Consider the following 26606-nt stretch of genomic DNA (forward strand, 5'->3'; position numbering starts at 1 on the left):
TGGTTCTGGTCTCTTGCAGTAGGCTGGGTCCAGAGATAGAGAAAAACATGACACATGGGCCCTCGGCCGTCAGAGTGACGTGGACTATTTATGTTTGATTTGTGTTCCCCGTTTTTTCCCCGACAATAAACAGATTATTTGTCACAAAGAACATGCTTCGCTGCGATGCAGGAAAGCACCACCACGTTACAGCAGCAGCAGCAGTCCCGGGTCCTCGTGGACATCGCGGCGCCTCAGCGGGATGACCGGAGTCAGGTCGTGAAAATCACTTTACTCATAGGCCATGTGCCATCATTAAACACCTACTTTAAAAAACCCACCATCAACCGGACGTTCTGGCTAATTATCATCCTTTCTCTAACCGTTAACTTCTAAAATCCTTGAAAAAGCTGTAGCAAATCAATTATGGGATTATTTGTACAGCAATGAGCTGTTCAAATATATGTTCCTTGAATTAATAGCTCTATATTGAAAATAAAATGAATTAATCTTTTAAAAAAAGTAAAACGAAACTTAAAGGGACACTGTGTAGTATTTATGGGTTTATATAACCCAAAATCCACTTTGTTATACATATTATGTGCTCCTGCATTGTCTAGTCGCTGTATAATATTCTTTGTTTCATTTTCGTAGTGTTTCAAAAAGTCATGTAAAATAACTTTAACACTTTTATGACTTTAAACCGGAGTCAGACCCAGAGTCAGAAGACGCTGTCGCTCGTGAAACACCTCCACAACGGACGTTATTCTTCTTCTGCGGTTCAATGTACGCAACCGGATGTGCCCGGACTAGTGCCCGGAGCAGAACGATCTGCTGTTCAGGAGAAATGATCCTCACGTAACAATTCCAGGCTTTTTCAGACCGCTTGTAGAGCCAGAGATTACAATAAAACAAAACTTTAGGGCTTCATAAATGAGGTAATGGCGCAGATACACACCAAAAAACAGCGTTAATTGGAACTTCTGGTCTATGGGAGCTTTAACAATTTTTTTAAAATACTCCTGTCTGTATTTTCTTCTCTCTCCTCTCTTTGTAAATATGATGTTTTGTCTATAATCTGCTGAACTGTCTGTCCATCCTGGGAGGACAGAGGGTGTCACTTGCTGTACGGACTGTAAAGTGTAAATGAACCTTTATTTAAAGCTCTTAAAAGTGTAGTTAATAATTACATTAATAGTAGCTTTACAGTTCCTTGAATAATATATGAATTAATAACTCCATTAAATGAATATCATTAAAGAATGGTTAGTAAAAACATTCGTTAAAATTAGTAAATGTTTAACAATATAAGTACTCCTATTGTAAGTGCTACCCATTATTAACCCTCGTCTTATCCCATACCAGGCAGATAAACATTAAAGACTTTCTCTGTCTTCTCGTGTGTGGTTTGCTGCACGACACAAGAGAAGGAAAGAATCCAGCCACTTCTGCGACACGTGTTCCTGGATAAGACCAAGTCATTCAGAATTCATAAACATTTGGTTTCCATTTCGTGGCTCCGTATCAGATTTATGTAAAGTAGACACGAGTCCCAAAGCCTTGGGTCAATAACGGTGACTCTTTCTAAAAATTTCAAAAATGCACGTTTTTTAGTTCCAACTGTTTCTGTATACTGAACAGCAGATTATATGTGACATTTTTTATGTTTTTTAAGTAAGGATTGCACTCATATACTGCCACCATGTGGAGGATAAAGCATGAGAAGGTGAGTGGATGGATGGTATGGCATTTATAATCTATTATTTATTAGCATCATAAAGATATTAGTGATGTTGGTCTATTTGTGGCATATTCAGTTTCTGTTCAGCAAACATTGTCGTAAAATATAAGATAATCCTTTCTTCATCCCACTTTTTAAGCCACTCGGGCCAATGAACACACACACAAACTCCTGCATGGTTTTACACATTCAGCAGCAGAAACCGGAGCAGCGTAAAACCTGTCGTCAAACTTTATTTCAGGAGTGTTTGTCATGTGTCGATTTCCACTGTTCAGTAACAAAAGTGTCAGGAGACAAGACCACCAACAAGCACTTTGCTTTACTGACATGATTTATTCAACAAAATGTATTTATTTTCCCCAATAATAAAATTGCAATATATAATTGTGAGAATAGGGTCATAAGTCATACGTTGGGTGACAATGTATCAAACTATGCACATAAATAGATATTTTAAGGTTTTATACACAGTTTCTATTGAATCATGGCTGTTATTTTAAAATATGCTTCCTCTTCTGACCAAGACCAAAGCCAATAGTTTAATTCCTTTACTTTTCATTCAAAATGTTCTCACTTGTTCTTATTTCCTTTTAAACCATTATATAAATGGTATTTTTGTATATGACCACTCAGACTGTAAAATGTCACTGCAAACATTGATTGTGAAGAAAGTAAATTAACCCTCGTGTTTGGGAAATGTTTCACATTTTTTGCCCCAAAAAGAACAAGCTTGCTTCAATCTTCAATTCCCTTTAAATCGTTCCATTAATTTTCAAAAAACCTGTTGGTGCAAGTGCAGTATAAGTATAAATTCTTGATGCTAAATTATTCAAGTAAAGGAAGATTAATTTAAATCAAGCATTTCTTATGTGACAGAATTTTTATCTACAACATTCCTAAATTTTGCTAGGATGTACAAGCTATTGTATTCTAGCCAAGCAAAATTTGGCATATTCCTTATCATGTAAACTCGCCTCCTTTCTGGGGAAATTTTCAAATGTTTCCAATACTAAATCATGAGGTATTGGCGGATTAATCCAGCGATGTGTTTAAGGACAGCTTGAGGGTCCAGCAGGCACGTTTGCAGGTGGCAAGGTTTAGGCTCAGATAGCCAAATCAGATACAGAGCGACAGAGCAATCTGTTCAAGCTCAAAGAAAACTCAGCATTCCACCGTGAGGGACAGACCACCCACACCAGCGCCCTCCCTCCCTTTTCTTCCCAGCTTTCCCAACCCTCCCCTTCTGTCTCGGATTACAAGGCAACGCTGGTCTCACAAAAGAAAATGTCACAAAAAAGAAACTTGAACTTCAAAAGGCAGCTAATCTGAAGTAGCCTGAGTTAATCGTCTGCATCTGTTGCACAGCTCCACGGCTTCTGACCTGCAGAAGTCTTTGTTCTGATGGCTGCCGCATCACCCAGTGAGGCAGCCATCAGTGACTGTTCAAATGATTACCACACAGTGTTTGTTCTGAGAAGCTATGCTGTTGACAAAGCCACAGAAAGAGATGGACTGTCATGTTGGGGTTGTGAGGGCTGATATTTCCTCCAAAACATCTGATTTTAGCTTTCAGTCTAATGTCTTGACCTCAGTTTTAACTCAAACAAAAAAACTATTTTATTTTACAGTGCAGTATGGCCACGCTGCAAAACCAGCCGTAAAAAACACAAAACAAATATATTCTAAAAGTGATTAAGGAAAGTTTTAAGAAAAATATTTTGCACATCCAACCACTTTGAGGCTGTAATGTTCCTTAAAATGAGAACAAAAACAGGCCACAAACTAGATAAAACTGACAAATGACACATAAAGAGAAAGCAAAGAAATGATCACAAGGAAAGAAATTGTCATGTTGATATGGTTACTTGATTAAACTAAATTAAAAAATGTATACCTTATGTGATAGAGATCTGTGATAGTGTGTTTTACTTCTATATTTAACAAACTTAATGTACACAGTAGTGATCACATAAACCACGAGCTGTTGATATTTCTTGCTTTAGTTTGTTACTTGTAATTAAAGCTTAAAGTAAGCTGTAATATCTTATTAAGAATATCCATCCGTCCATCCATTATCTACCGCTTTATCCTCCACCAGAGGGTCGCGGGGGTGCTGTGCCTATCTCAGCTGACATTGTGTGATAGGTGGGGTACACCCTGGACAGTTAGCCAGTCCATCACAGGGCCACATATAGAGACAAACAACCATTCACTCACACTCACACCTACGGTTTTTGGACTGTGGGAGGAAGCCAGAGAAAACCCACGCACACACGGGGAGAACATGCGAACTCCTTGCAGAAAGGCCCTTGTTCCGAAGTAGTTCCAAACAGGGCTCGAACCCAGGAACCCGGGTCTTCTTGCTGCAAAGGCAAAAGTGCTAACCACTACACCAACCGTGGGCCCTTATTAAGAATATTATTTACCACAACTTTACCTGTTAAGTGTTGCAAGAGCAAGTGAAAGTAATACAGGTTAAGCAGTATGTTAACAAGATGCACTCAAGGACCCTTGGCAAATTGTTTCACATCTGCAAGATCTACAGTATGTTCAGCTATAATGAGCAGCTTCAAGATGCATTCAAGAAATCTCTTAAATGCCATGACTTATGCACACATGACGTCTACTGATCCTCTACTGGTCTTTGGATAATAAATAAAAATCATTGAGAAAACATTTTTCAGTTTTGTACCTTTTCAATATTTTTCTATTACATAATAGTCACATTAACTGATTTCCGCCTTTTGTAATCAAACATGTTATAATGTTGAACATTGCGTGTGTATGTGCATATGTGTGTGTGTGTGTGTGTGGGCGAGGAGGGAGTGCACATTCAAAGTTTGTCCACTTTCTTTCAACACTCACTTCCGCCATCAACTTTATCTTGCTAGTGAATTATTCACAGAGGGAACCATTTAATCAGTGTTTCTCTAACCCTTCAGAAAGGCCGCCTCACAGGCAACGGGGTCGTGCCATAGGTATGTGTGTACACTGCAGGGAAAGGCATCTGCTAAGTGAGTGTGTGTATAGAATTAGAGACAGTGCCATATCCTGTTTACATTCACATGCTCCACTCCCATGTTGAGTCGGGATCATCTTCCTTTGCTTCTCAAGAAAAATATAGTCCCTTCTTTTGAGCACATCCCTTCCCTGGCTTCATGTCATGGCATTGTCATCGATGTTCCACCTGTTCCCAGCACACTGTGTCCATTTTGGGGCAAAACAGCAACTGCAGGGCTTGAGGGGGTTGAGGGCCGTCAGCCGTGGGCCGCCAGCCCTCCGTCTAGAAACTGTTATATGGCAGCAGGTTGGATTTTAGGCACTTGAGCTATGTGACCCTCACTTGATCCCACACTCAAATGTAAAAACAGTGCTTTCATTTTTTTTTTTTTTTTTTTTTTAACTGGAGCCCATACATTGTTAAGGCTTGGTTTGAAAGGTTTTGCTATGGGAATATTGCAAGTCCATGTTTGATGTGAGCCTTTCAAGAGTGAAGGCGGACTCACATGTACGTGGTGGAGGCCTACAATGATTTTCTTTGAGCAGAAGAGGCGCCAACTGTTGCAAAACTGCATTGTGGGTATGTTGCTTTGGGCCTTATCCACGTAGAAACAGACCTTTCCCTGCTGTAACGCTGCTATAGAAATACACCTAAAATGGTGGAGACCTTGAGCATGTGCATAAAGCCTGCTTTTGCAGTGTACAAACATTTTTCAAGCTTTACATTACAATGTATACAATCACAGAAACAGGGACAGAATGAAGAAAGTCAGGCGTAACATCGCCATCAAATTAGCAACATTAGCAACTCTTGCTACAAAGTGGTCAATTAACCATGAGGCTGAAGTTTGTATCCAGATTCAAAGCTTCCCAGTTAAGGGCAAACTTAAAATGTAACCTACAACGTTTAACTTCAGCTTTGCTACAGACTCCAACACTAATTAGCTTAAATGTCTTGTGTATTTTACATGCTTTTATTGTTTATGTGTAACTGTTTTCTGCAGATAATTGAAGATGTAATGCTGCAGGTCTGGGATAATATCCACTGTGGCTGTTTACATACATCCAAAAGTGAGGGTATTGTAAGGATCCGGTGTATTCAGTCTGTCAGTTTATGCGATATGTTGCTTGATCTCTGTGGATTTAAAGTGCAGAGTGAACTTTGAAAGACACCGGCACTGGTGCGGATAAATTTTTCAGTGGCTTTGCCAGCCAACATGGTGCTGTGAGCAAACTGAGTCACATGATGTCAGGAGCTCCACAGCTACCTTGAGCACAAGCATCAACTCTATCCACGATTAATCATTAAAGTGATGTGTAAATGTGAGTCCCCTTTTAAAAAGCTCAAAACAACTCGAGCTTGTTGCAGATAAATGCATGATTTCAAATGGATGATTTCTCAGTCAGTATGTGATCAAAACAACTGCTAACTGCTTTGTTCTACTCAATTAGTCACTGGACTGGAAGCCACTACCTGGAAAACAATGAGATTGGAAACATGGCATTAGTGGCATGGCATCTCTGCTGAAGTTAAATTCCATGAACTGTGCATAACCCAATTTTCTGAACAAGAGTTCATATCTGAACATGTCTCATTTGCTCATTATTGTTCAAGGCTATTTTTTATTTATTTATTTATTCTGTTGAAAGTTAAAGTTCTATGCAAAACAAACAGAGCCAAAGCCAGGTAACACACATCGAATTCCACTCAAGTTTCCTGTGTCTCGCAATGAGTCAATATTTTCGAGGACTCCCCCTGTCCTTGACCCTGTGCATCGCCCAGTGGTGGTCCTGTGGTCTGAGTTTCTGGCAGGAGAAAACAGAGGCCCCCCTCCAGTGAAACCAGACAAAGTTCCCCTCCATCCAGACACAGACACATACAAGACTCAAGACAAAAAAACGACTGATGCGATACCTTTAATAGTTGGGTTTCTCTCAGTGGGTACGTCCTAAGACTAAACATCAAAATTAAAAGCCTGCCTGGAGATGCAACCTAAGATAATAACTGCAGATAATTGATATTTGATGAGCAAAGACAGAGGCTCTCGGTTCCTGAGCCCCGACTGTGACGCTGAGAGACACATTTAAATTTCAAGAAATTTCAACAACTGCACAGGAACATATTATAGAAGCGATCATGAGTTAGTAGGTGGAATGACATGAAAATGGGCCATCTTTACCCTCAGCTTAGTCTGGTAATGATTACAACACTGAGAATGGAGATGACTTTTCCCAGAAGCTTTTAAAGTAAAATGTTCTTTGTATAATTTCCTATGTCATGCAAATAAATCAAGGTTGTCTACACAATCGCTTATGACAGGGTGCACTGAGATCGCAGGGCCAATCACTCAAATCCTATCCTATGTCGCTTTAAATGCTTCGCTGGAGATTCACCATTTTTCAGTTTCTCTTGTAATACATTTCATAGTAAGTTGTTCTTTAAAAGAGAAACAATATTCCGGGAGCGATTTAAAGTGAAAGTTTGAGTTTAATTTAAGCCTTGTTCATTCTTGCATCATTGGTTGGGGCACAGGAAGTGGGTTGCTGGGGTTGCTGCAGCATCTGGATCTTTAAACAGCACTAAAGTTTACATCTGGAGCAAATCTGGACTTTTAATTAGAATTATTTTCAAACATTGTACAGTACAACTGATTTCCAGTACACTGTCAGATACCAATGTATACAGTACACATGCGTATGTCTGATTATTAGGTCTCTGAAACATAGCTGCTTGTTCACAAATACGGTGATCTGACCAACTACCGTAAATCCCTTTGTAATTCAGGTTTAAAATTCAGCGTTAGATAGCACAGAGAATCGAGTTGGATCGCTTGACCGCAGTCAGATAACCTCTTAATAAAAGCTCTTTTAATAAAGTAAGAATAAAGTAGTCCCAGAGTATGGTAACAGCTGGTCGTAGTGTGCACAACAACGAGCCCTCCCACTGACCCACTTCCGTTTTAGAATATGCTGGTATTTTCATCTCTGCTTGTGTTTTTGGGTTTGTGTGTGTTTTCGGTTTTGCATCGTTTGGTTTTTGCAGCGTGTTTCTGTTGATGCATGTGTTTTTGTTGTTGTTTGTGTTTTTGAAACACGGCAGCATTTGTGAATGTGCAGCTTATTTCTCCTCCTGCATGTGTTTTGGGTTATTGCAGTGCATTTGCCCCCGTCAGCCACCGTATTTAACAGCATTAATGATGACATGATTATCTAATTTTCTACTACAGGTTTGTACAAATGCAAATACATGATGACAGCACGATTTAGTTTAGTTTAGTTTAGATTTAGAGATGGTGAAATGAATTCATAATCCATCTATACATCAACAAAACAAATATATACACCTTCATCAGGCAAAATATCGCAAATAAATCATGACGTTTGGATCCTATGCACCTGTCTCATGAGTTGTTTTTTTTTCATCCATCCTCCATTACTGGAACATTCTGACATAAATTAAACAATCATAATGTCCAGAAAGTCTCAATACTATCAGCTCTTATTCTGATTAGAAAATAGCAAATAGGTAATCAAGCTCTTCATTGTTCTGTGATTCATAAAATAACATTCAAATCACCGAGGTGTGAGAGATATCTTTCCAGCACAAACATACATGAGGACATGACCTCACATGTATTTTAATCTGCCACATGTTTACATTTGAAGTAACACATTCCAGATTAAGGATAACAGGTCTCTTTTTTAAGCAGTGTGCGTGCGTGCGTGCGTGTGTGTGTGTGTGTGTGTGTGAAAAACCACACAACACTGCCTTTAGATCTGTCACTGTGATCAGCAGGGGAATTTCATTAGAGAGGGAGAGACCTCCCTGGACAAGACTGATAAGAGCAGAGGAGGAAAACAGCATCCACTGTGTTTGACCAAAGACAGCCTTCACTGTTATCTCTGGGGTGAGGAGGAGAGGGCAGAGCCAAGGGGAGGATATTTAAAAAAATAAAAAAATAAAATAATGAGAAAAGAGGAGAGGGGATGGAGTGAGGAGGTGAGATGAGGTGGAAAAATAGGGTTGATTTTGTTTTATTTACTTATTTCATTCTACCTTTATTTTACCAGAAAGTTACATTGAGATTAAAAGTCCCAATCCAAGATCAATAAGATCAAAGGTCAATACAACATAGAATACATTTTAAACATGTTCAGTGCTCTTTAAAGAAAAAGACTTGCAGGCCTCTGTCACCACATGCTTTAAATTATTTCTTCAATTGTACATTTGTTGAGATACGATTGAAACAAATTTGAGCTCTTTTTGAATGCAGTTCCATCCATGTCCAAGGTGCATCATAGCAACATATCTTTGTCCCAAGATCTGTTAAAACCCAGTAAATTGGAGCTCCGTAACCGTTCGTTAGAATAAGGTCAAGCAGGGTAGATTTATCTTGTGTTTTAGGATTTAGTCTTGCAGGTGAGTTGATAAGTTGCCCAACATTTAGGGAATTGCAAATATCTTTTAAACAATCTGAGCTACATGACAGCCAATCTCAATTGAAATCCCCCATCAGGATGAATTTGGAGTCATTTAGGTTATGTAAAATATCTGCGATGGATTTAAAGGCATCCTCTGTAGCAGATGGTGTCTATAACAGCCCACTACTACAGGGTTGGGAGGGTTACTTTAAAAATGTAGTCCGATACAGTTACTAATTACCTGTTAAAAAATGTAGTCAGTAACGTATTCTAAGTACCACAATATTATAGTAATGTAACTTGATTACTTTAAGTTACTTTTGGATTACCGCAATACAAATGCAAATAAAGACAACGAAAGAAGAAATATCCAACTGAAACTATCTAACCTATTGACTATTAACAGTTCAGCTGTATTCAAAAATAACAATGGTTAACAATTATTATTAGTGTTATTGTAACTACTATTTCTAGTTATAGCAGTTGTAAAACACCCCCACCTATAGGATGTGTGTCACTTATATGTTCCCCAAAACTACCCCTACATGTTCCTAATATAATCATGCTATTTTAATACCTTGTTGTGCTCTAAAGTGTTAGTGACCCATTTCAGTCACTGCAGGTGTTTCAGGCAATTTTGTAACGTACAAGCCCCCCACAAGGTGGCAGTAGCTACATTTAAAGTGCCTATGGGGCCCTCGCAAGTCAACGAGTTTTCCACGATGAAGTCCGTGCAAATGTTTCACAATAAAAGCCTATTGAGCTATTTATGCTAGATGACTTTTTATATGAGACAGACCACAGTAAGTGTTGAGTTTGTATTAACAATGTACTTTTAACAGGGAAAACAAGAGCGAAACAAAACGAGCCTTCGCACTACAGCATGTTAAATCACATCAGAAATAATAAATAAATAAAAACTTCTGTGATCATTTAGCTAAATGATGTTACGGTATTCACATTTGAACGTCAGGCTCGAACTTCAAAACTACCAAAAAACACGTACCATCCCGGTCACCAGCAGCACCACCCACAGACCCAAAATAGTAGCAGCAGTAGCAGTAGCAGTAGTACTAACAATAACAATGACAGCCCGAGCCTGGTTAGCAGGCTAACTAATGTTAACTTTAGCTAACAGAACTTCTGTGTAGCTAGCTAAAGTTTCGCTTACCGTTAAATGTTTCTTTAAATTCGATGTGGAGTCCTTTGACAATGACAGTGTGTTCACAGCTGGGAGGCATAGCTTGCACTGTACAGTGATGTTGTTCCCCCTTACTTGTGTAACCGGGTAGTTGTTATGTGTTTATTATTTTAAGTATGGAATGTATGTTGTCACCATTAATATTATTTTTACATTACATGTTATTGTTTTATTATGTGTTTAAGTTGTATTGTTAACTTTATTAATTATGTTATTTTGTCTATAATGTTTTATTGTCACTTTAGTCTTTTGTTTTCTTAGCGGAACATAATGTTGGTTCCGCGTCCCCTTGTTGTGGTGGGGAACCAGGAAAAGGACGGACCGAAAAGAGAGTTCGGCTCCGCGTTAGTTGGTTGCTCTGTTACCTGTGATTAAGGGAAATAAAGTCTCGCTGAAACGGTGTCTCTTCATTTGAAGAATTATATTTCCCCTTGTAACCCGCAAAACCCACGCTCCTGGCGCTACCTGTCAAGAAGTCGGGATTACACTTGTTTAGAAATAAGCTAATGGCGAAATTGCCACGCAGTGAAAGCATTTTTTTTCTGATTACGTCTTTTTTTCTGTAACTGTAACGGAATACAGTTACTGTTTTTCTGTACCCTAATTACGTAACGCCGTTACACGTAGTCCGTTACTCCCCAAGCCTGCACTACTGTGATGTGAAAGTGCTTTGACACACCCACTTTGACAGCCAGGATCTCAAACTGTTTTGCTTTACTAATTGACAAAGTTACTGTAATGGTCATTTGGAAGGAAAGGAACGGAAAAGGTCTGTAATAAAATGAAATGTTAGGAATGTAAATATGGGGTATTACAAAATAGAGAAATGAGGAGAGGAGACAAAATTAGAGAAGGTGGTGAGGAGACAGTGAAGAATACAGAAATATAAGAGAAGATTGAGGAAAGGAAAGGAGTGTGGAGAAAACAAGAGGAAAATATTGGGACAGAAAATGAAAACAAAGGAAAGTATAGTGGAAGGTGGAGGAGGATAATGCATGAGAAGGAAGAGGAGCAGATGAAATGTTAGGGTTAGAAAAGACTGAGGAGAGAGGAAGAAGTTAAAAGTGAGGATGGTTTAGAGACAAAACTAAGGGCAGATGATAAGAAAGGAAAGGAGGATATAGGACAGGTGGGAAAGATGGCCAGATAAGAGGAGTCGAGCACCAGAATGGTAAACGGGCCTGGACTCCCCACTGAGGAGTGATATGATGGTAATCTCTCAGCTGGAACATCTGGTCCAGCCTTGAATAGTGACTCCTGCGGGCAGATCGCAGTGATCCAATCTGGCTCTCCAAGACCTTATGAGATGAACCGATAACCCACATAGGCCAGTCTGACTCCGCAGGTCAGCGTCTTCCACTTCAACAAAGACGGGCCTTGTGTGTAGACGCACCAGGTCACAGTTAATACACCTGCTGCTATGGGCTCTGATAAAAACAGGGGAAGTGAGTGGGATAGAAGCTCCTGTGTTCAAGGTGATTAGAGAAATTCCCTGGGGACATTCCTTAAAGAACCTCAGTGCGTGAACTGAACTTGCACACCACCAAACAGACAATAACATCTACAGAGACAGAGAACATCTACACAAAGAACTTGTTACAAGCGACTTGAGACTTGACTTGGAGTTGAGCTCAGACTTGAGACTTGCAAAAAAGACGTGGAAATCTCTGCAAAGAACATCTACAAATACTGTGGACACATCAGCAAAAAGACGAAGGACATCAACAGACAAAAACATCTACAAAGAGACACTAAACAACCATAACAAGACAACCAACAACTACTAAAAGACCACAGAACTACAATGTGTTCTTCATGTGGAATTCGCAAAGGCACCGCATTTCATTTCCACGTATGCTAAATGTGTGCTTAGAAGTGACACTGATTCTGATTCACAGAGACAAAAATATCTACAGAGAGACACAATACAACAAAAAAAACACACATCTGCAATGAGACACAAAACACATGGGACAGCTACAAAATGAAATGCAGAACAATAACAAATGAACACAGACCCATTAAGCAGCACAGACATACAAAAAAACATAACTCAATGACCTCAGAGATGCAAAACTCCACCACAAAACGACTAAAAGGGAGCCTGGAAAACTACAACAACATAAGTATCACAGAGACAAATGACCTCTGTGATGCAAGACGATAACAAACAAGCAATGCAATAGACAACACAACACAAAAACAAGGCACAGGATGAATATAAAAAGACAGAGAGGGGCCTCAAACAGATGCTTAACCACTACAAAGCAGCACAAACATGCAACAATGAGAAAAAAGAAAGACTATAAATTGACACACAACCAACAGAGATATGAAAGAATGAGAAACAATCAAAAACAAAGAAAACACAAAGCGGCTGCAAATCTCAGAACAGTGACGATGCAAAAACACCACGAAAAAAGATGCAGAAATTACTCAAAGGGCAAAAAAAAAAAAACACTTACTAAACCAAGAGACAAATGAAATGTGTTGTTGGGTGAAATGGTATTGTGACAGGGCTGAGGTGAACATGTCTGAGCCTGGAGGGCCTGTTGTCTAATAATCCATCCATACACATGTGCATGATCTTTGTTTCTAAGACGCTCGGAGATCAGAACAAGGACATAAACAGTCAGGGGGTCGACAGCGAAGCACAATGATCATCAAGTCCTTAAGAGTTGAAGACGTTCCAGATGGTGCTCAAGTGGAAGACAACATCACAGGAGACTATGGCTCGTGAATGTCAACAACTCTGATTAAAAGCCATTCCGCTCAGGGGTAAAAAAACAAAACAAACTGCTGGCTCTGCCTTTCATGGCCATTTATCACATGGAACTGTTTGTATACAGTTATTTTATTCTCCCCAACTGTGTGCCGAGGAGAAAGAGAGAGACAGAGATGAGATGAATGTAATTAAAGTTTTTTAATTAGACACTGTTCTTTTCTGGGAAGCCTGTGGCTGCGCTGGGTGGAGCCAGAGTAGAGACAGGAGGTTTGTGGTCTGGCTGAGGGAACCGCACCGGCCAGGCTAATGGAAACCGGGTGTTCACTGTGCACACACACACACACACACACGCACACATTTATATATGTACACGCACACACACACAGAGTATACTCTCTCTCACACACACAGGGTGAAGCTGTACTTCATAGGACACTGCACTGACTTCTATTCATTTATACAGCGATCACTAACCTGAACCATAACCAGCTCATCCCTAACCCTAACCTTAACCTGATCACAATTCCCTAAACTTAATCAGTTTCCGGGGTCAGTGTGTGTACCAGAAACAGTCCAAAAATAGGTAAATACAGTAATACACACACGCACACTGGTGATGTGACTACCTGGATTATAGAATTCAGTCTGCTGACACGAACATTTCGCTAAATAGTGAGGACGTGTGCATGCAAATATGCACATGTATGCTTCCAAACTCATGCATACATAACAACAAATAAGGACTGACACACACACACACACACACCCCCACACACACACACACATCCTCTCTCGACAGGGATGCACGACCCACACGCAGAGAGGTACACGCGTGGATACACATTCACTTCCACTCACTGCCTGTCACTCACACACCCACACTTTCTCTCTCTCACTCACACACACACACGCACACACACACATGCATGAGCACACATAGAACTCATAATAGATGCTTATAGTGTTTATAGCCAAACAAACATATCGAGCCTCTCCACTGCACGCACACTCTTCTTGTTCTCCACCGCCGCCCCTCCCCCCCAGTCATTACACATGCATGCACACGCACACATGCGTGCACACACATATAGATGGGTTTAGACACATGCTCGAGTACACACCCACACACACACACGATCATACACGCACACAATAAGCCCTCGTCACTCAAATCCCACGGCACACAAACGCACGCACGCACAAATTGTATTCCAAACCCTCTCCACAAACACACACAGACACACACAGACAGTCACGACACAAAGGCACACACACGCACAAACTAACCTTAGCCATTACCAGTTAATGACTAACCCAAAACTTAACCCTAACACACTTCTGATTGTAATGCTCTCTTTATCCAGCGTCTCAGAAATGAGGTTGGGCCCAAACGCCTGGGCCTAATGAGGACGACTGGTCCTGACAGGATCCTAAATATGTCACACAATCTCAGACATAATGCCCTTTACCTTAGACTTAACCATCACAACTAAAACCCAAACCCTTAACCTAAACCCAATTCTAAGTCTAACCCCAAAAACCGGTTCTTAACCCCCCAAAAAGAGGACCAGACCAAAATGTCCTCACTCCCTATGTTTTAGACGTTTTTGGCTCTCACATAGACACATGCACACAAAAACACAGTCATGATACAAAAGCGCATGTGCGCGCACACACGCACACACTGGTTTCCATCACTTCAGAGGACATCACATTGACTTACATTCATTTCCTGGAGACTTACTCTAAACTGAACCATAATTATTACTGGTCTAATCCTAATCCATAACCTAACCATAGCCTCAGCCTAATCTTAAAACATTCACCTTCAAATGTACTCATTTATAATATGGGGACTTGATTTTTGTCCACACACGCACACACACACACACACACACACACACACACACACACACACTAGAATAGTAGGGCCAGGAAATGTAGAAAACAGATCTGATGACATCAGAGAGAGCAGTCTGGCCTTTTTCCTTAGACGCTGATATCACTTTTCCACTTAAAAAAATTCACCTCAAATTACAGGAGATCCAGCTCTGCCCCCTGCTGACCACTGAGAATTGATCAATGTGATTGATTGTGCACATCATCATCCTCCTCATACATGCGTCAATGCACAGAGAGCACACTTCAACACTGGCTTTTCTCGAAGCACTGCAGTCACAGGCGTGAGGATATGTAAAACAGTGAGGTGTGAGCGTGCATATATTTAACACAGCTGCCTCTGCTGCCATAATGTGTTTGTCAGTGAGCTGTGTTTCCACGAATAAACCACATTCACTCCTGTGCTGCTGTTTCTGCTGCTGCTACCACTGTCACAGTCAACACAGGTCACAACTGGGTAGCAACAGGTCACTATCACTATGAACAGGGCACCATCTAGTGTTGCATGCAGAGTATGGGAGGAGAAGAAGAGCTCGAGGAGGGAGCACACACAAACGTTTCATCCCGTGAAACTCCAAGGTCACAGAGAGGTTAGGTTCTCCATGTCAGAGTGAGAGGTTTCCTGAGAATTATAAGGAAGAAGACAGAGATTCAGAGCTGAAACAGACCTGAGCAGTGGTCATCAGGGTTCCTGCTGCGTCTGTGGCTGCAGGGAAAAAGCCTCAACTTCGATCTCATCAATTCTCACAAGTCCAACTGAACCTTCTTGTCCTTTTCTTGTCGTCTCAGCGACTGTTGTCATCAGAGATGCAAATGTTAACAGGCCAGTGAATAACCTCCTTAAATAGCCGTCTTTAAACATCTGATTTTTTTTATATTTCTTGTAAAGTGCTGCTGTGACGCTCGTCATTTCTCAATTTTGGGATCAATAAAGTGGATCTATCGTTCTATGTAATCTAATATAATCTACTGGGAAACATGAAAATGACTCGTGAACAATATTTTAAACATCAATTCATGTTTTTACTGTTATCTTTGATAATTAAAAAGCTCAATATGGACTTTGACTGCTATTAATTAATGATAATATTAATTAATGATCATTTCGATGGTACATTCATCAGTTAGAATTTTTTTATGAAAAAACCTTCTTATCCTAAATGTGAATATTTTTTATTTAGATGGTTTATATGAAATAATTCTTTTTTGAAATCTTTTTTGGTTTGTGAATAAAACAATACCTGTGAGGTGGGCGTTGTCATTTTTCTTTCTTTTTCCTTTAAGTAAGCAAATAGTTCATAGTTATCAACAGCCCTTACTCTATCGTTGCCATGGCTACATCTTTGTTGTCATACATGCACTCATGTATTCTTTGACATTTGCAAATATTCATCAGGTGCTGTTTGTAGCAGATACATCAGACATCAGACATCTGTGTTTGACCTCTGACCTTCACACTGTTGACAGCCTATTTTCAACACTGGTGCAGCCAGTTCATGTTTACCTACATTTTCTTAAGCTCAAACTAAACTGCTAGTCTACAAAGACATTAAACAGTTGTTTATAGTTGCATTACATTTTACACTTTTCTATAGTTAATAGTAGTCATATGGTGATATTCAAAATGATTCCAACAACTGTCAGATAATTAAAAACTTAAAGATTTTTTCCCCGATGAACGAGTTAAATGAGGGTTTAAAAGTAAATAGGACTGAAAATGAACTGTATTCCAACTGAAATCACAATTTCAAACTGCAATAAAAAAATGTCATTTCTACATTTTAGAAACTCAGATTTTTAACTCCTAATCATTGTCTTAGTGTTTAACACTATATTTTGATATTATTTCCAGTGGTAGATATTGAAGTGACACTAAAAACTTAAAAGTTTTATCGCAAATCAAAATACCAATGAAATAAAAACCACAACGACATTGGCGGCAGAACATTCAAAGAAGTTATACCTGGTCATTTCAGTGTGTTTGCAAACTGCGCTAAACACACAGACTTACTAACAATTATTTTCATAAATGATTAATCTGTGGATTATATTCCCTAATAGATAGATATGTAGAATTGTGCTGTATTGCTTGGTTATAGAGATATTTTTAAGATTTGAATCCATGCATTTGATGACGGCTTTAAAAAAAAAAAAAAAAACGTTGAAAACCCAGTAAAACACAGCAACTGGTGTTTATTGTCAAAGTGTAGGAGTAGGACAACGTTATATGTGCATAATTCATTATTGTGACTAACTGTGCAACAAACTACGCTACAGTATATACAGACATCTATCATTGAACTGTTGATAGCTTGGATGACAGTTATACTGTATAACAGTAAATCTAAGTTGGCCCGGTTGCTTGGGCCGGAAAGTCTCCACTGACGGTCCGTCGAAGACCCAAGACTTTGGTATCATCTGGTGTCAAATGCGGAAACCAAAGAAAAAAACAAAAAAAGTGACTCTTTACTCTTAAACTGTAAATATCAGTCGGTACAACTAAACACGGCCATTTAAAAACATCCACATGAATATACTCGATCAACAAATGTTATGCAGAAAACAAAACTGTTTTTTTTTTTTTAACCCCCCCCCCCCACTCTCTTTTTACCTTTGTAAAATCCAGTCAAGGTTAAACAAACATTTAAATGTTACATATCCCCCATAAAAAGTAAAAAGAGAATAATGTTATTTGACGATGACAATCCACCCCCCCGCCCTACATAGCAATGATGCTTTGTGAAAAATAGAGCTATTGTATAGTGAACTAAACATTTACATGATTTTACAGGTGGAAAGAAAAACATTGTTTTGACATAGTTTCATTTTTTTTAAGAATAGTAATAATAATAATAATAATAATAATAATAATAATAATACAGCCCCCACAGTCTTATGAACATGCTATGATTTCTTAGTTACTCACTCTGATGCTTGTCCATGTGATCACAGAGTTGTGGATGAATTAATTGTGTTTACATGTCGTGTGTGTCTTGCATGTCAATGTAGGTAATGTGTGTGTGTGTGTGTGTGTGTGTGTGTGTGTGTGTGTGTGTGTGGTGCATTCACAGGCTCAACAGTCCCCAGAGTTATGCGAATGTGGCCCGGTCTCCATTTTCCAGTCTCTCTGCTCAGGTGCCTCGACCTGGCTGTGGTGGGAGGAGGCAGCGGGGGACAGTGACATCTGTCTGCGGGGGTTTCCACTGTGCATGGTGTTCCAGTGGCGCTTCAGGTCCGAAGCCTTGATGAAGGCTTTGTCGCAGGAGCCGCAGTTGAACGGCCGTTCGCCTCGGTGCTGCCGCTCGTGGTCTTTCAGGTGGGACTTGTGCTTGAAGGCCTTTTCGCAGATCTGGCACGCAAAGGGCCGCTCGTTGCTGTGGACCCTCTCGTGCCTCTTCAGGTCGGGGCCCCTGATGAAGGCCTTGCCGCAGACAACGCAGCGGTGAGGCTTGAAGCCTGAGTGGATCTTCAGGTGCTCTTTGAGGTGTGCAGAGGTGGTGAAGGCTTTGGGGCAGTGCTCACAGGCATAAGGGCGGTTGGCAGTGAGGAGACGCTCCTTTTTGGCGTTGTGGTCCAAGGGCTTAGTGCCCGTGCTCTGGCAGGAGCCGTGGTCGCGGTGGCCATAGAGGAGATACTCCAGCTTCATGTCGCTGGAGGAGGAGGAGCCCCAGTTGTGGCTGTGAGGATCTTTTGTCATGTTGGTGTTGTAGTTATGCGGCTGTGTCACATGTGAGGCACCTGGGCCCATGCTGTCCATGCCCTGGTCATAGAAGCTGTTCTTCCTCACCTCCTCCATGGCCAGCTCCTTCAGGATGGCGTCCTGAGCTCTCATCACGTGGTCACCCGGAGCCTGGTTCTCCCGGGTCTTCATGTTGGTTAGTTCGCGTTTCTGTGTGCACAGGTTGTCCAGGAAGTTAATGCCAAGGATTTGGCCAGAGGACATCATCATATTGATGTCCTTCTTCCTCACAGCGAGCCTGGCGGTGTACATGTAGTTGAGCACCTCCTCAAAGATGTCGGAGCGGATGAAGTCCAGCTCCACGATGGAGTTATCCTCATCGCTCTGTTTCTTGAAGAGCTTTTTGAAGTAGTTGCTGCAGGCTGCGAGGACACAGCGGTGAGCCCGGAACTCGATGTTCTCCACCACCACCACCACGTCACAGTGCTCACCCTCCATCCTCTGCTGGTTGAGCATTTTCAGGAAGGTAGCTTTGTGGTCGTAGTCGATATATCTCAGTAAGTCGGACATGTTGCAGGTCAATAAGGAGGATCCTGCAAAGGAGAAACAGTAAAACAGTTAAACACTGATTCCTAGAGTGACAAATGTAGATGTAGAGCAGTGCATCATAGGGAGGAGGAGCTTTATTTTCATGTCTCTGTGACATTATATGCAGACTGAGGATGCACCACACTTTGACAAGTAGTTATACAAAACCTGCAACACACTAGGTGTGCCAACTGCCAAGGAATAGTAAGGCTCGTCGCGGATTATTAAATTAACAAATGGCAGTAATGCAACTTTATGACTGTTAATTGCAGTTGGACTCAACCGCCAACCCATTAACCTGTAACCGATTTAACATTTTACGTTGTATGGAACAGAAATGCAGAGAGTAAGCAACAGTAACTTAGTTCAACCACGCAGAAAAACACTGAAAAAAACACACACACACGAGAGGCCCGAGAGCGACGAAAGCCGCGGCAATGTCAATAAAATGCACTAACGAGCGGCAGGAAACAACACACGCACTTTCCTTAAGTTGCACGAAACGTTTTCACCGCCGTGTTCGCGTGACAGTCGCGTTGCGTGTGCGGAGGATCAACCTGAGCAGGAATATTTCACATTTCACTGCGCCCAGCCATTTTGCTCAGCGAGCCTCCATTGGCATGTTCCTGGTGCGTTCACGGCAGCTCTCCAACAGCGGAAAGAAGAGCGCGTCAGCGGCGAACAACAGGCGGGCGGGAGAGCCAACGCGGCGCAGCGCGGTGTTTTCCGCGTCGCTCTCAGCGACAAACGAGAGAAAACATTAGAAAAATGTAAATACCCGAAGCCTGAGTGCGATTCCAGTGTTGTCACGCAAGGCAGTCGACGACGATCCTTGAGCTGTCGTTTTTCCTCTTCCTCCTCTTGTTGTTACTGTTTGGTTGCACAGGAAGCGCAGCATTGCCCTGCTGCCACCTACAGCACGGGAGACGGTACTGCTCTACAAAGATCGTCTATAGACGAGACAACGGCTGCAGCGGAGGTACAAGCATTTCACCTTCTGAATGGGGAACTACTGAAATCGCGATTCACTTTATCACAAGAGCAAAATTGTGCATGATGTGCTACTGACTATTTTTTTTTTTTAATTATATTGACTAGGTAAACCCAGCCAATTCTGTCTGTAATGCATGCGTTATTGAAACTAGCACTTTTATAATTTTAGTACGTTGTTTAAGTTGCAATTCTAACACCTGTATTGAATTTATGCTGTATTACACCATGTCAAAAATAAAGTCAAATATAGGCCAAAAATGTAAGGGCTGATCTCTCCATTAATCCAACAGCAACATAAAACAAAGCTGAGTGGGAGCTCTCACCTTTTGTTTTTCTCTGCGGGAAACGAGCACGCGCAGTCTGGTCCACATCCAGCAGGGGGCGGGGACATGGGTGGGCGGGGCTTCTCAGGCCTCATCATGTTCAACATTTAACCGAGTTAAAATAATGCTTCTTTATCACCCAATCAATGAAGTGTTGGTTATGTTGAGTAATTCTTGAACTAAAGCTGTTTTCAGACTCAACAAATTGAAATAAACACATTTATTGCACTGTATATAATTTTCAATACTCACTCTTTGTTTTTTTGGAGTAAGTTAGTTTCTGAGGCTATGAAATCTGTCTGGTCTCATTAATCATGAGGTAAAATAAATATTACACAAGTCATTTTAGGACATCAGGCATCAAATCTTATGACAAAACCTATGTTATTAGTTTCGACACTGGTTCCATATCAGACAATTTTTCAGTGCTGCTGTCAACAAGGTTATCTCAATAAAATATGGATGGTTATGGTATTAAAAAGTCCAATATGTAAAATTGTGTGACATCTAAAGGTTACATTACAGAGTCTTACAGTAGCACACATCAGAGAACTATGGTGATGGCCCTCACGTTCCAGAAAGGACACTGTTCACATTTGTTTAGGTCATTGTTTCTCAAAGTGCGACCTGCAGAAACATTTCTGGTGGCCTGCAATGAATTACAGTTGATAGTTTTAATACAGGAGCTAATAAGCTTGTTAAATGTTTATTGGACATTACTGGATACCGATGGGATTTCTTTGTTGTTTTTTTTTCCTTTGGCGGCCCCTCAGTTGAGTTTGTCCTTTTCAGGCTGCTGCAGAGACATGGACGTACACAACGACGTCCTCTGTAAAGTCAGGCTGCTGCCAGACTTGAAGCTCATGAGTTTGAGACAAAAACCAAGTACCTATGCATTATATACAAACATACTCATTAACCCTGCGGGTTAAGCAGTGCATTCTCTAGTTTGAGAATTGAGAAAAAAAGCCAGTTGAGGAAAACATGTGTTTGCCACTTTTATTTAATTTTTGAGGAAAACATGGCTGTACATGAACGATACTTGAGTTATTCAGGATACAATGAAACACGAGGGAGGCATACAGATGACATGATCAGGAGAGGTTGGTTTCGGGTAGATGACAGATCTTCTTTTTGGCTTTGCATGTGGTTTTGGGCAGAGCTTGGCAGACCAAACCCTTTTCCCCTGTCACACAAACCTGGGGGGACGTGTGCTGCAGCCGATCATCAACCCTGGAAAACATTCACAGCCTGCGCAGGCACATCGAAAAAAATCTAATAAGTCCTTAGCATTTGCCAAAACAGATCTTCAGTGGTGGAATCAGATAATGAGAAACAATAAAATACTGAAATGATCATTAAAAAAATGGAGGAAAAAATAATTCAAGTAGACATGACAAAAAAAAAAAAAAAATTACTGGTGACAGATAAGTCGCAAATTTCTTAGGAAAGCTCTGATATGTACAGTTGTGGGCTGTGAGTGACGTACCTCGCAGAGATTCATGGGCTTGTCAAGTAAGTGAGGCGACGCTTGCTGACAAATGAAGTTGGCACTTCTACAGCAAGGGTTAAATAGTGTATGCTCTCTTTAACATATACAGCTGATGGCGATTTAAAAAGTTTCCGGACTGATGGCTTTTTATTTCATAAATAAAAGGCTTGCTACAATAATTATTCTCAGTAATCATAAAAATGCTTCAGAGTCATAAGGCAGTGAAAGCAATGCTGCACACAGGGATTTCGGCGTGCAGGCGGATCGAGGACCATTTCTTTTAAAATCGTACTATGTTCAGTTGGATTAATGCGACGTTGCGTCCTTCTCATGCACTAAATGCACTGGTTTATATTGCAGGTGATGGTTGCGACCGGCGGCGAGCTGCAGCATTAGGAGAGTGAGGAGGCTTTTCTAGTCTTCCGAGAGTCCTGGTTGTGATGCGAGGAGAGAGATCTGGGATGTCGGAGTTGTGGGAGGCTGAACCGGGAAAGAGACCTCAGCAGTGCTACTCCTGGAGGAGCAGAGTAAACGGCAGTTAGTGCATCCTGCAAGCTTTTAACGTTATATTGTACCTTCAAGTGCAGCAGTGCATCCTGCCAAAGACTGAAAATGAGACCGATATAACATTACCACAGTTCCCCCACGTGAACAAACACACCAGAAATCTACAGATCACACAACAAGGCTACAAAAACCAAATAGTCCCAGAAGCAACGATAGAAAAAAAAGAACCCTTTCATGTTTCATTAAGAAATGATTCAAGCAGGATAGTGTCACAAATGAATAGAACACAGAAAACAACACTATCAACAACTATCTGTCACAAATCCTTTTTTAGGGAATTAAGTTTTGATGAAACACATAGCGTTGGTTTTTATAAACTGCCTTCATCAGAGTGAGGAGAAACATTATTTATATCCTTAAAGGTCCCATATCCTATTTCTCCAAGTGAACCAAGTTCCCTGGTGTCCTAATGAACATGTATCCACTGGGCAGATAAATCCTCTGAGGCTGGAAGTTTGTGTAGAACTATCTGCTGCACTGTGGAGACAAAACTTCCGGTTTTCGGAATACCGTTGCCCTCGTCAGCACTCTCGCGTGTTTTATGGACAAAGCGGAGCTCCGCGAGACAACAACTCCAGGAATTCAGCGTCTCGTGACGTCCCAAGGAGCGCAGAAGTCAACATTGCGTGTTTTATCTCCTGTACTTAGACTGAGGAGGACCACAAAAACACGAGTGAGAGATCTTTGTTCACACTTTGCCGACTGATAGGGCCTCAAAAGTCCCAAATATAAGGATTTAAATGATTAAAAAGTTGATTTTGCATAATATGGGACCTTTAAAAAAAGTTAAATGAGGCAGAGAGGTTGTTTATGCTTGAGTACGGCTGGGCAATATATTGATATTGATATTATACTGTACAGTCAGGTCCATAAATGTTGGTACAATCAATCAACACAATTTCTTCTTTTTGGCTTTATACACCACTACAATGGATTTGAAATGAAACGGACAAGATGTGCTTTAACTGCACGCTTTCAGTTTAAATTTGAGGGTATTTACATCCAAATTAAGTGAACGGTGTAGGAATTAAAACACTTTCTATATGTGCCTCCCACGTTTTAGGGGACCAAAAGTAATCGGGATAATTGAGTGAAAAGCTATTTCATGGACAGGTTTGGGCTATTCCCTCATTATTTCATGTTCAATGAAGCAGGTAAAAGTTCTGGAGTTGATTCCAGGAGTGACATTTGCATTTGGAATCTGTTGCTGTTAACTCTCAATATGAGATCCAAGGAGCTGTCACTGTCAGTGAAGCAAGCCATCATTAGGCTGAGACATCAAAACAAACCCATCAGAGAAATAGCAAAAACATTAGGTGTGGCCAAATTAACTATTTGGAACATTCTTAAAACGATAAAAAACCACTGTGGTGGACCACAGAAGAAGAAAAGCCCTTCACAACAGTTGGCCAGATCAAAAACACTCTCTATGAGGTAGGTGTATGTGTTTCAAAGTCAACAATCAAAAGAAGACTTCACCATAGTGAATACAGAGGGTTCACCACAAGATGGAAACCATAAGTGAGCCTCAAAAACAGGAAGACAAAGCATACCCATACCCATGACCCAAAGCATACTGCAAAAGCAACCAAAGAGTTTTTTAAGGAAAATAAGTGGAATGTTATGCATTGGCCAAGTCAGTCACCTGACCTGAATCTGATTGAGCATGCATTTCACTTGTTGAAGACCAAACTGAAGGGAAAATGCCCCAAGAACAAGCAGGAACTGAAGACCGTGTCAGTAGAGGCCTCACAGAGCATCACCAGGGATGAAACCCAGTGTCTGGTGATGTCTATGCCTTCAGACTTCAGGCTGTAATTGACTGCAAAGGATTTGCAACCAAGTATTAAACAATGAAAGTTTGATTTATGATTGTTTAGTTTGTCCCATTACTTTTGGTCCCCTAAAAAGTGTGAGGCACAGATAGAAAGTGTTGTAATTCCTACACCGATCACTCGATTTGGATGTAAATGCCCTCAAATCAAAGCTGAAAGTGTGCAGTTAAAGCACATCTTGTTCGTTTCATTTCAAATCCATTGTAGTGGTGCATAGAGCCAGAAAGAAGAGAATTGTTGATTGTTGATATTGATGTCCCAATATTTATGGACCTGACTGTATATGGTGACATGAGACAGGATATTGTCTAAGATTTTGAATATCATCATATTGTGATAAGGAATCTGTATGGACTGTTCCTGGTTTTAAAGGTTGTTGGATTGATGAGCATAACTTACTAAATGAATAAAATTGATTAACAAAATTCATGGAATTGTCAAAAATATATGTAATACTTTAATTTTAAGCCTAAAAACCTATAAGAAAATAAAGAAAACAGTGCTAAGAAGACAAGGAGGTGGCGTCTTTTTTTAAAGACATGCCGTGGCACAATGAAAATGAGAGGCTCCATCATGCAGCTCCACACCTGACATAATCCTGCCGTCAACTGACACGCGGACATGTTGAGACACAAATGGCTGCATTTGAGAGGATTTGTTTTGTTTGAAATGCTGCCACAAGGAATGCTGACCTATTTCCAGCCCTGACACACGCACGCACACACAAAGAGAGAGAGAGAAGCAAGAGTGCAACAGAGTGGAGCACTGCGTCATTAAGCCTTTTACTAAAATAATGAGACTCAGAAATACGGTGATTAACTCCAAGCTAAATAAATGTCTTAAATACATCTGATATTAGACGCTAAGCTCAAGGCATTTTAGTTCATTTAAACTTTAATCTGCCAGTGTTTGTCATTTAGTCTGCTATTTAATTATAAGTTCTAAAACTAAGGCTGCAACAATCTGTCAACTTGTTTCCCCAATAATCAATTAGTAGTGTGTAGTAGTACGTCTTGTTTTGTCTAAAAATATTCACAGTTGAGAACCTGAAAAATCGGAGAACTTGTTTAATTATTTGAGAAAACACTAAAACTGATTATCGGCTACAAAAATATGTATTACACTTTTTTGTGGTATAAAACTGATGCAGCACATGACATTTTACTTGTCAGAACGGAGTAGAAATTTGAGGTTTGCAGTGGACTGAGCGTTCTGAGAAGAAGCTGGTTGAGCCAGTATTTAATCGCTCATCACTGCCTGTGCCCTTTGTGGGGAAACACAATGTAGACACAACAATGCATGGAAATGTTTTTGCAGAATCCATGAGGGCACAATCATTTCTACACAACACATGATTATCTCAGTAGCCGATTCTATTAAATTCCTCACGTTTTCCTTTTTTTACAAAGCAGTTTAGGCATATTTTGGCAATATCAATTTAGATTTGTCGTGAACAACGTTGAAGGAAAAAGATTATACTTCTGTCCAGCAGGGGGAAGTGTTGTCAGCAAAAACGTGAGACATTGCATGACACTGCCAGCAGCATTACTGAAAGGGTTTTTAAGCCTCGTCATTACGAGATGAGAGTAATATCCGCTGTGTGCACGCACGCACGCACCAGTCGACCTTTTCCCTGCAGTGGGAGTGGTGCTGGGATGATGACGACAACAACAACAACAACAACTAAATGATGCTTTAAAAGCCACAGAAACAGTGCTGTTTTGTACCAGTGACAGGAAGTGCTGATGTAGAAACCAGCATGTCTGACAGTGGAGAGCAACTCAGAGAGAAAATGGGGGGGGGGGAGTAAAGAAAAGAAAAGAAAGCCCATTCCAACTAAATTCAACCAGACTGAACCGGACAGTGCCGGGACCAGGACTGAGGCCTCTTTTGTCTTACCTGGGTCAGTCCTCCCCCTCCTCTGGCGTGATCTCTGTCTCTTTATGTACCACTACTTTGGTCACTGACATGTCAGGGTGCTGTTCTTTAGCCTCCTTTATGGCCTGAGCCAGAGCCTATATGTGGGAGTGTAGTGCCAGAAAGGATCACCAGGGGGAGACAGAGAACGGGAAAGGGCAAGGAGGGAGGAGGATGTTGAATTATTCATCAGTTTGCCAACAGGGAAGTCACCTTTAGTTACACTTCTCATTGTGTGTCACAGA

General features: G+C 40.8%; 2 protein-coding genes across 3 annotated transcripts in view; both read right to left on the minus strand.

Annotated features, from left to right (window-relative positions):
* Positions 1–17603: 17603 nt before the first annotated feature.
* Positions 17604–20090, minus strand: LOC310942792 (zinc finger and BTB domain-containing protein 14-like). Its single transcript, XM_083908228.1, has 2 exons — positions 20013–20090; positions 17604–19239 (listed from the first exon to the last, which is right to left on the minus strand). Exon 2 carries the CDS (start codon positions 19214–19216, stop codon positions 18041–18043), a length of 1176 nt encoding a protein of 391 aa, XP_083764354.1. The 5' UTR covers positions 19217–19239; positions 20013–20090; the 3' UTR covers positions 17604–18040.
* A 1462-nt stretch (positions 20091–21552) lies between these two features.
* epb41l3b (erythrocyte membrane protein band 4.1-like 3b) overlaps positions 21553–26606 on the minus strand; it is a 41612-nt gene continuing 36558 nt past the window's right edge. For both annotated transcript variants that reach the window (XM_083907871.1, XM_083907872.1), the window contains 2 exons: positions 26344–26459; positions 21553–22556 (listed from right to left, as the gene is read on the minus strand). In XM_083907871.1, coding sequence (XP_083763997.1) covers positions 26349–26459 — 111 coding nt within the window. In that variant the 3' untranslated portion in view covers positions 21553–22556; positions 26344–26348. The remainder of the gene's footprint in view (positions 22557–26343; positions 26460–26606) is intronic.

The sequence above is a fragment of the Microchirus variegatus genome (assembly GCF_963457635.1).
Source record: "Microchirus variegatus genome assembly, chromosome: 21".
NCBI classification, from domain to species: domain Eukaryota; kingdom Metazoa; phylum Chordata; class Actinopteri; order Pleuronectiformes; family Soleidae; genus Microchirus; species Microchirus variegatus.